Below are 11,527 nucleotides of genomic sequence, written 5' to 3' on the forward strand. Positions count from 1 at the left end.
TTGAAACAAACGTAATGCTATGAGACTAAAACAAACTATGGAATACTAAAGAATATCTCAAAATATATGCAGGTGATTGAATCTTTCTCATGTAAGCCAGGTGTAGTTAATAGTATTATTCTGTAAAACTTGGAATTCACATTTTGACACGTTAAACAATCAACCGTTACCAAAAGAAATAATAATATTATTTGATTTTGATTGTTTTGTTAACAGCATTAGGCCTAAGTCTATAAAACACTGTGAGATTTTCCATTGGCTCTAAAAAAACATTCATTTTAAGTATTGCGTTGATTACATATACTGGAAATTTAAAGAAATATATCTCAGTGGTGTTGCCTACAGAATACTGCTCCTGTTTCTTTAAATGCAATAGGATTAAACTCTTGCAATATCACAAAGCATTTGTATTCAACACCGATAACCACGGATTTATTTACATTTCGAAATTGTTGAATATGAATATAGGTTATCCAAATATATATATCCTACTACAGTTATTATTATTATTATTATTATTATTATTATTATTATTATTATTATTATTATTATTATTATATATCGTTGATAGGTTTAAATCCAAATTGCTTGACCAAAAGTTACAGAGTCAAATACTTCGCCACTTATACAGCCTTTTTACCGCAATATTTTATAATCCGGCTTTAGTCTGTGTCACTGCAGTTGTTCACATCACAGAACTCTTGATATTTGCATGCCTCTGTGCTAGAAACTGTTTCATATCATGTTTAATAAACGTCTGCATCTCATGGCATTTCTATAGCACCGTGTTATTGTAATTATCAAACAGAGAAGACATTAGCAGGAAAAACTCTTCATTGAAAAGATGGACTCCTCCAACACTCTCCACGTACCCAGTACATTCCACAATTCAGTATGATATAAACAATTCTGGTCTGACTTTTTTCTTATTTATTTTGAACAAAAATGCCGTGCCTTAAAAAAAAAAAAAAAAAAAAAAAAAAAACTATGAAGAAAAGGCGTGTAGAAAAAAAACCCCAAATACAAAACATATCCCATCATGTGTCTGATTACAAAATGTGTTTGAAATAAACACTAGTGTGTCCTCCTGAAAACTAACCCACCCTACGTTTTAAATGACCTAAAAGTGACACCGTGTGCATTTTATTTCTTATTAATCTTGGAAATTGACAGTCTTTGTTAAATAGCAAGGCGTTTCTTTCATCAGGCGAAATTTTCATATTTGTTAGACGCAGTGACCCGAAATTCACCTCGACCTTGGACTTACCCTTTTCTAAAAGGTCTGTGAAGTTTTGTATAGATAACGGAGTGCTTTACCCAGGTCAACTCCTTACAGGACCAGAAAGACAAAAATGTGAAAGAAGCTCGAATCTTAAGACAAAAATGTGCGTCCGCAAGAGCAAGTCGGCCCGGCTTTAGATAATAATTCTATATATATATATATATATTATATATTAGCTCATATATATATATATTATATATATATATACATATATATGTGTTTTATTTATTAATGTTTTGGACAAAACAGTCACGGTCCAATCCAGGTTTTGTTTTCGTCACTTTCTTTCGAGCGCTTACCAAGCTCTCTCTCTCATTTTTTTTAAAGAGACACGCCTCTCTTAAGGTCCTGTTCAGAAGATACAAAACGAAATATGCCTTTTTGTAGAAGATGCGCAGGTTCCGAAGACTCCCCATCTAAACGTGGATTTCTTTGGTTGCTTCGATTTTTGAAGATATAAACTTCTGAAAAGAGTTGATCGTGTTACAGATACAAATTAATTTTAATTAATGTCCCAATCTAATCTTTCCGATAGTACCACGTTTTAATTTTATTTGTTTCCAAAAAAAAAAGCATAGCAAAAATGAACACAGATAGTTTATTAAAAAAAAATTTATCTACAACAGAAACTGTCAGTTCTCTCAGATATTTAACACAAATCGTGTGTTATTTGCTATAAGAAAACATTGAATTTAGCACATGCGGATTAGCTTTTGAGGTAGACACATGTTTCAATATTACGCTGCAGCAAAGCCTTAAGAACCAGTGGAGATATTGTACTACAGCAATATGTGGAGATTAGTTACAGTCCATTGCTTATGATAACAATGATAGTAAAAAAAAAAAAAAAAAAAAAAAAAAAAAAACGGTTTGTGAAAATAATTATTTTAAGATACAAAAAAAGTGTTAATGATTATAGAAGATAATACAGAATTAAAATAGCAATATGCATTTTTGAGGTGTGTAATTTTTTAAAAAACCAAACATGTTAGTCATTATAGATTATATGGGACACATTACGATTTTTTCTTCTTTTTTATTTATTTATTTTTAGAAAAAGAATCATTTTGAACATATGAATAAGTAAACTAAGTAATATACAACATGTTTTATTTTCTGTATCATAATAGCAAGTAAATGCACTCACGCAAGTTGATTCATGTGATGCTTAACACCATGTGAATGACGTTTATTGAAATAAACCTAATTTACTGGTAAAGCCCAAAACGGAAAAAAGAAATGAGAGATGTGTGTTTTTTGATATAAGTTAATAGAGTTAACGGGAGATGTTTTGGTACGAACGCTGTTATTATTAGTTACTCCAGGAATTTGATCAACTACTATCTTATTTTTATCAACTACATTCTGTGGACACGAACAGATAATACGGATATTGATTTTATTGTATTTTAAATGATGAGCTATAGATACATAATAATACAAAAAACAATAATGATTAGTGCAGTGTGTGTGTGTGTGTGTGTGTGTGTGTGTGTGTGCGTGCGAGCGCAGTGTAAGCGGGTTAAGGTATGTGTCAGAGAAATCAATGTATAATTTGATTGAACTAAAAGCAGAGATATGTTTTATGTGTACTTAAAGTCTACATTTGTGACGAATACGGGTGATTTTGTTGTTGCTGTTTTTCTATTTACCTGTCGCACGTTTACAAATGCCATGCAAAATAGCAACAATCCATAACTCTGGAAGATATACAAGCATGTCCAGATGATGAAAAGAAAACTCCATCCCTGAGTATAATTGTCTACTTGAAGTCTGAGTTCACCTGGAGTCCAGAGTGATACATGCCTAATTCAAAGCTATTTTATCTTTTGTGCTGATAGTCAAGATCTCTGTATAACACAGACATCAAGCCCTGTCTGAGCAGATGACTAAGAGATGCTCAAAACGTAAACTTTTGACCCTCATTTTTTGATGTGCCTGTATGCCCCAGCTCAAAAGGTTGTAGATCGTGTATACTGCCGGGCATTCTGCACCCTTGTCCGCCGAAGTTCTTTCAACAATGAGGTGCGTGATACGAGTTCTATAGACTCAATATTTGGAATATAGAACTAACAAAAATGCAACTTACGTTGCATATTTTAGACTCACATTTAGTATTAACCACGATAGAGAAATCATTCATAAACGAGATGCCGCGTTCGAACTCTGTTGGTGAACGTTTTGCAGTTGTGTCTGTCAAAGCAAGCCCATCGAGCTCTATATGGTTAAATATATTTTAATGATTTCCTAGCGCTTTTACAAATGTTCTTACTTTGCTCTGATGCAGTAAGAATACACGTAGGTTCCTGATACTGTTTCGACTCAAGTGCGTTGACTGTGAACTTGGTCTAAAGCGAGCTCTGCTGGTGACTGCGAGGGTGTGCAGATTTATTTATCTTGCTTTTATTTGACCTAGCGGTGAACTGCATGGGAAGCTATTTTTTATGCTGTGGCACGATCCACTGAAAAGCTTACGCGGTTCAGAAACCCTAGACAATGTGTATGTATTGGGACTGTAACAATCACGAAATCGACTGCTGTATTTATTGCATAAAAATGCACTTTGCATTATATAACATTACTTGATGCAATAGATGCAGGTCTAGTGCAGTTCATAGTTTAATGAACAAAAGTAAATATTTTATCAGTAAAAGCCCAGGGTTTTCTCATTCATGTTCAGACCTTTGAATATGGCAATGGCCAGTTGTGGACCAATATACGACGTCATTATATCATATAGGTAATATCTATCAAGAATGCTTCTTCTAAGTACAAATAATATACTACTGCTACTACTAAGAAAAGAAGAAGAAGAAGAAGAAGAAGAAGAAGAAGAAGAAGAAGAAGAAGAAGAAGAAGAAGAAGAAGAAGAAGAAGAAAGCTAAAATCTTGCGTTAAAGTCACTTATGGGTCTATGATCATTTCTTGGATTATTTTAACTTGTAAAGCCCTAGAAACATGTTTTGCTACTTATAGAAATTTTGCAATTGGTAGAACGAATAAGACTGAAAAAGTGTATTGTGACTATTTTTATTAATTAAATACAGTATTGAATATGATAGCACAAAGCTCTCAAAATAAATTACTTAATTTTGTATACATTTGTTATAATTTAAGAATGAAAAAGGTTTAATACATACATGCATACATACATACATGCATACATACATACATGTAGCAGTTTATCAGATAGCTATGTTATGATTGTCTCGACATGGCGAACATCTATTCAATAACACTAAACAAACTGTGCTGCTGACAATGCTATAGCATATTCTTAAAAAAAAAAAAAAAAAACCTTCTTATAGAATTCAGGATACTTAGTTTATCAATAGTTGAGTGGCTAAAATATATCTTTTTTATGGAAAAAAAGAAACATATACAATTTCAACAAACTATTGCTTCACACTTAAAATACACCCTTCTTCAAAGCGCTCATTTAAGCTAAACCTATTCGTTATATACAAAATATTAATGTGTTTTTACATGGATGTGGAATTTCCAACTTTCATTTTAACTTTACAATTAAAACAAAGATGGAGTTGTTTCAAAGAGATTCAACCACTTTTGCTTTGCTTAAAGTTGAATTTTTATTGCATATTGTAAAACGCAGCTAGGCTAGGAATGTTCTGGGGAGACATTTCACGGATGCAACTGCTAACTCGCTAACCCATAAACACCCTGTGTTCTTAACTTTTATTGACCACCCTCAACACAGCATTTAAAGAGGAATCACATCACTGCAGTAAACTAATAAAATGTGATACCATATAAAGGTTATTGTTATGTTGTTTTTTCCGGGAGGGGGGGGGGGGGCTTTTTCGGAATTACTTTTGTTTTATGAGATTCTTTCCTGTTTTCGATAATCATTCGCAAGCACTCACTAAGAAGGAAGTGTCGCAGAACATTGCTATCTGTGAAGAAACTTTATGGCTTATCAATCACAATACAAGCAATTATTTCATAAAACCCATTGTCTGTTAAACAACATCTGGTATGTAAATGCTAGAAAAAGAATAACTTTTTATCTGTCTATTTTAATTAAAGATTGACAACAACCTCATGAAACATAAACACATGCAGCATCTATGCTTCATTAATATGTGCATTCTGCCCGCCCCCAGTATATTGCAGAATATATACAGACAAATGAGTCATATTTGTGGTATAAGTAAAGGTGGGCTTAGATCTCAACATCAACATATATAAACGTGGCATACTGCAAACGCTTTTGATTTGTCAAATTAATAAGATTTGAATAAGGATTATGCCATTAGAAACAAAAAAATTTAAAAAAAAGCAAAACGGTCTACTTTGACTAAACAGACCCAGGTAACTATGGGTGGAGTTTAAGAAAGTTAAGAGTTCATAACCCAACACAGATAGCCTACTATTTTGTCCAAACTTACCTTGAGCAGTTTGGCCCCATTTTTTCACGTCGTTGAGGTGTGCTGGCTCCATATCGCACGCTGTAAGAAGAGTTGCCATGATGGTCAGGAAACACAACAGCCTGCAAAAGAGTCAAATGAAGTCCTGAGTCAGTGTGATTACATGCTATGTGGAATATACGGTTGATGTCAACTCCCCAAAACCATAAAACTTACTTTAATGGCACCACGTGACTGTTTATAGCCTATCTGTCTCTGCTATGGACGATCTAATTCATAGACAAAACCCCATTCATTTGGCACCCAAATGTCATATAGCCGGAACTGGGGCTAATAAAGTTTAGTGCGTTAAACTTCAAAAGGACTAACATGTAACCCGTTAGGGTACAGATGCAGATTCCCTCTTGCAGTTTAGTGACAGGGAGACTTTAACCGGCCAAGCCTATGGGTAAGTACAGTTACAGTTAATGTGCCTTATACCTGTTGAACTATTATAAAAAATGAAACTTGGGAAGTGAGATAGGTATAGGTCTACTAAGATCACCTGATGAAAGACCTTGAAGTGCCTACAGAGTTTGATTTTCAGATCCAGTTTTTATCTGGATTAAGATCATAGGCTGGAAAAGCATTTCGCTGGAATCAGGTGGTCATAACGATATTCCCGAAATTGTGTGCAGTAGAGTGCTTGAAATTCATCTGCAGGTCTACAGATAAAACAGCCTTTACTTTTTTTTTTTTTTTTTTTTTTTTTTTTACACATTAACTATAAAAAAACCAAAGTGTTATATTAACTCATAATTACGCTGATCAGGAAAACGAAACCCAAAGTTATTTTCTTTCGTTGTTAAGCTACACATAAACATTTGAATACAGAAACGTTACTATAGAAAGTTTATTATCGTTAGAATTTTTTTTTTTTAATTTCCAGTCAGTCTTAAAAACAAATACAAAAGCTTACTACGATATGTTCAGACAGCCAAACTTGGACAATAATGAATAGTCTTTTTCACAAAAAAAAAAAACAAACATTAGATACGCTTAAAAAAAAAAAAAAAAAAAAAAACATTACTGTAATTCGTGCAAAGAGTCATACAAAGGCACAGCAAGGACATACTGTTTTTGGAATCATAGTTCCTTAACGTGTTCACAACGCACTACATTTACACCATTACAAGATAGGTAGTATTGCAATATTTAAAATAACGATAGCATCGGTTACAAAGAAAACAGGTAGTTTGAAACCAAAGTTTCTTTTTTTCTTACAGCTTGGAGCTATTTAGACATTTAAGCATACAATGCAGACACGTACACAATTTTGCAGTTCGAGTGCAACACATAACAATTGTACTAAACGGGTTTTACTGTTACTTCAAGTAACATGCTTTCTTTCTGAGTTACAGTAAATAAGTTAAAACATCTACTTTTTGTGTTAAGACGATGCAGATTCAAGACAATACATTTACAGAAAGCGGGTCTACTCATACAAGCATTATTATACGATCTTACACAAAAGACTGGAATAGACCAAGGTGTTGTTATTATTTGTTCTTCTATTCTCAAAGAAGTACTCTAGAGTTTGGGAAGTCTCTGTAGTGCTGACTTTACGGTAATAGTCCATCTTCCATCGCCAGTACCCTGTGAAGTGCTCTGAAATTAAGGGCGATAGACGTCTCCTGCAGCTGCCATGCTCATGCTTTTCAGCTTGTTATCTTTTTTCCACTTCATTCTCCTGTTCTGGAACCAGATTTTAATTTGTCTCTCAGAGAGGCACAGAGCATGTGCGATTTCGATCCTCCGTCTCCGCGTCAGGTATCGATTGAAGTGGAATTCTTTCTCGAGTTCCAGAGTCTGGTATCTCGTATAGGCGGTCCGAGCTCGTTTCCCTTCTGGTCCCGCCATGGAGTCTGTTACACAAATGAGATGGTTTTATAATAATAATAATAATAATAATAATAATAATAATAATAATAATAATAATAATATATCTTTCCATTCTGTTATGTATATATACATTTTCTCCTGGACATTAAAGAATTTGTAGAGGACTAGGGAAATAAGTTATTCGAAATTTTAGTATAAAATAATAATAATAATAATAATAATAATAATAATAATAATAATAATAATAATAATAATAATAATAATAATGATGATGATGATGTTTTGTTTTACAGAGCGAATTTTCTACTGGCACCGTCATTAACTTTTTGGAGAGAAACCATATAAATGTGTACAATAGATAATATATTATATAGTACAAATAAAATAAGTATTTAATAGACATATATGTAGTCTTTCTCCAAATACAATGCTATCTTCATGTGGATCACGTACGGGCTACTGCTCTATTCTGCTTCAACTGCTACACTCTTCCAATTAAAACAGCAGCCGTATGACACACTGCATTAGCATGTTACATTTCTACTTCTCTTCTCACAAACAAAATAGTAAGGGCTTTACCGTGACTCATGTGTAGCTTTCTCATCCATGGGTATATCTGGGGTTGTGATGATTCCGATGCATTCTGGCCGTTCTGTGAACTTGTCTGGCCGCTGCTTGCCGGAGTGTCATCCTCAGTACCAGACGACTTGCCAACCCCATCTCTGCATAAGTGAGTGCTGCTGCTGCTGCTGCTGCTGTGAGACGTGGAGGAAGAGGTAGTGGGGCTAGCTATGGGGTTTCTTACAGCGCGGCGAGGCTCGCTGACCGGAGAGCTGGCAGCGGTACCGCAAGCTAATGGGTCAGGTAGAGACGAGTGGGAGGCTGTTGCAGGTTGGTTGTACCTGGTTTCTGCAGATGTTGTTGTTGCACTAGATGCATAGCTGGGAGCACTTTCACCAGCGCCAAAGTGATTCGAGGTCGAACGCCCAGTGCTAAGATCCATCCCATTGTAACCGTAGCCGTACCTGCTGGAATGCATGGTCGCGGAATCCCTGTATTGCTCGTTCACCGAGCTATGATCTCCATAATTATGTAACTGGTAGTCTGGGCCATTAGGATAACGACCGCAGAACGAGTTTACAAAATAAGAGCTCATTTGTTGTTTTGTTTTTTCTTGTTTTTTTGTTTTTTTATATATCTATATATCTATATCTATCTATCTATCTATATATATATATATATATATATATATATATATATATATATATATATATATATATATATATATAGATATATATAGATAGAGATAGATATCTATATATATATATATATATATATAATATGTGGGTGGGTGTGTGTGTGTGTGTGTGTGTGCGTGTGTGTGTGTGTGTGTGTGTGTGTGTGTGTGTGCTTGATTTGTGGCTCTTGGTCGTTTTGTGCGTCTATAGCACCCCAGTACAATTTATGATGAATTATGGAAATGACTGGGACATGTACTTGGTTCCCTCCTACGTAAGAATCCAAATATGGGGTAAGACTGGGGATCACGTGCTTTTGTTGTCCAGTCGTAAATCCTGCTTGATGACCTCCAGAGGTAAGCTCGTGCACAAATAGGAAAGACGGGTGGATGCTGAAGCTCAGGAGCGCGCACTGGAGGGGCGCCCTTGCTTCAATTTCTGCTTGAGTTATCATCTTGCGCCACCGTCTGGAGAGTGACGTGCACTGTTCTGTTTAAGAGAGGGACTAAGCTTGGGGTCGAATAAAGGTTAGTATTCATTGCAGCACTATACGTTATATTCATAGTTCCAACAGGGTTACGGCGTCACTTGTTTTTCTCTTAAAAAAAGATTATTTTTGTGCTATTTTAAAGAGCAGCCTAGATTTACACGCATATATTTGTTTCTTATTATTTTACGATTATTAATAATAATAATAATAATAATAATAATAATAATAATAATAATAATAATAATAATAATTAGAGCGTCGTATAGGGTGTGTGGCAATTTCTTTAACACATACTAAATACTAATAACACAAAAAATACTGCTAAGCTTTTGAAACAAGCTTTATTATAAATATAGTAGCTCTAGAAAATCATTTATATATACAATTTTAACAGCGATATTCCAATAAAATAATAATCGATCATTGCATTTAATAAATACCTTCTGGATTACAATATATTCCCGTGTTTTCGCTATGTAAAATAACCGTAGCTTGAATAAAACGTGTTTTAAAGGGTTGATTTCATATTGAGGATTTAATATTTTGCTCAATCGTAAGAAAAATCTATGCTATTTAGTATTTGTATGGGATAGCATTTTTCTGGATGACAAGCGTAAGTTTTATACAAATTTTGACATTTTAGACATTTTATACTCTGGTCTGCAACTCCCAATATATGTAATCGTGATTGTAGGCTATATTCATGCACATTATTATTATTTATTATTATTATTATTATTATTATTATTATTATTATTATTATTATTATTATTATTTTTATTTTTTTTTTTTTTTTTTTTTCATAAAGGAAGCAGCCAAAATGAGCTGCTAAACATTTTCCCACGTTTTTTTGTTAGTTATTTAAATGTTACCGGATAGCGTGAGAGAAATTTAAATCATAATTTAAACGGTTATGTGTTATAATCAACAACAGCCTGTTTGAATAAAGAAAAATGTAAAACACTGCGAGTTTAATAATTACAGTTTGGAAACCATCATTCATCCATCTATCTATCTATCTATCTATCTATCTATCTATCTATCTATCTATCTATCTATATATATGTGTGCGTGTGTGTATGTGTGTGTGTGTGTGTGTAGAATGCAAATATAAAGTAATAAACATAAAATAAAACGCTTATCATTTTACTGATTTTGCCATTTACAATACTCGGTACTTTACAGGAGTGCTGATAATTACATGTAAATAAATAAATGCATAAATTAACTGAAGAAGAAACGAACCCCATTAACCCGCCGATATAATGCTAACACAGATTAAACGGCCTGTAAATACACGCGCACTACTCCTTTGATGCTGCTTCTTCACAGTTTGGCTGTTTACTCCCGAGCAAATTGTTTTCTTTTTTCCATTTCATGCGTCGGTTTTGAAACCATATTTTAATCTGCCTTTCTGTGAGACAAAGGGCGCTTGCAATTTCAATTCGGCGACGTCTGGTCAAGTATCTGTTAAAATGAAACTCCTTTTCCAATTCCAGAGTTTGGTGTCTGGTGTAGGTCTGCCGTCCACGTTTCCCATGTGATCCATATATTGAACCTGAAGAGAAGCAGAATGAACACAGTGGCTAGTTATAGTACAATATGAAAGCCATTGCAAAAACTGTATTATCAAAGTTAAAAACAGAAAGTGCATTTATCTCATCTAAACAGCAGATATATTCATGACTCTAACATCTTAAAAAAAAGAAATAATAGAGGCATTAGACTTCATTTAATTCAACGTTTCTTTAACCCAGCTAGTCCCCCAGTCCTTATTTTACCTTGCTATGCATGTTGCATATATTTATCTAAAGTCTGTTTGATATTGATATACCGGTACTATATCAGTAGCTTATTTAAAACACTTTTCCAAAAGCATATCACATAAATTAGGTTCTTTAAACAACTGAATGCACCTGAAATCCTCTTAAACCCTCAACATCAATATAATAATAATAATAATAATAATAATAATAATAATAATAATAATAATAATAATAATAATATAGTAAATCACTTGGGAATTATATACAATATTTACCATTGCAATTCATCATCCATGGATAAACTGAACCCGGGTACTTCCGGTCGGGTGGTTCATCCTTCAAGACTTTGTTTTGTGCACCCTGTGGTTCGGATTGTTGCTCAGCGTTGAACGGCATGTACTCGCTCTGCTCGCCGGCGCTCCTTGCAGGAAAGGCGGTAGGTGGGTCCTTCTCTTGATGAAAACAGGATGACCCATAATCAG

The 11,527-nt window shown here is 34.0% G+C and overlaps 2 protein-coding genes across 2 annotated transcripts in view; both read right to left on the reverse strand.

The window, feature by feature from the left end:
* Positions 1-5,802: 5,802 nt before the first annotated feature.
* Positions 5,803-8,744, reverse strand: LOC121313629 (homeobox protein Hox-A5-like). Its single transcript, XM_041246360.1, has 2 exons — positions 8,131-8,744; positions 5,803-7,574 (listed from the first exon to the last, which is right to left on the reverse strand). Exons 1-2 carry the CDS (start codon positions 8,705-8,707, stop codon positions 7,324-7,326), a joined length of 828 nt encoding a protein of 275 aa, XP_041102294.1. The 5' UTR covers positions 8,708-8,744; the 3' UTR covers positions 5,803-7,323.
* Positions 8,745-10,343: 1,599 nt separating this feature from the next.
* The window catches only part of LOC121313631 (homeobox protein Hox-A6-like), a 2,494-nt gene continuing 1,310 nt past the window's right edge, over positions 10,344-11,527 (reverse strand). The window contains exons 1-2 of the mRNA XM_041246362.1: positions 11,321-11,527; positions 10,344-10,837 (exon numbers count right to left, since the gene is read on the reverse strand). The exon at positions 11,321-11,527 is cut by the window's right edge and continues 1,310 nt beyond it. Coding sequence (XP_041102296.1) covers positions 10,584-10,837; positions 11,321-11,527 — 461 coding nt within the window. The 3' untranslated portion in view covers positions 10,344-10,583. The remainder of the gene's footprint in view (positions 10,838-11,320) is intronic.

Source organism: Polyodon spathula, chromosome 3, assembly GCF_017654505.1.
Source record: "Polyodon spathula isolate WHYD16114869_AA chromosome 3, ASM1765450v1, whole genome shotgun sequence".
Classification (NCBI taxonomy): Eukaryota; Metazoa; Chordata; class Actinopteri; order Acipenseriformes; family Polyodontidae; genus Polyodon; species Polyodon spathula.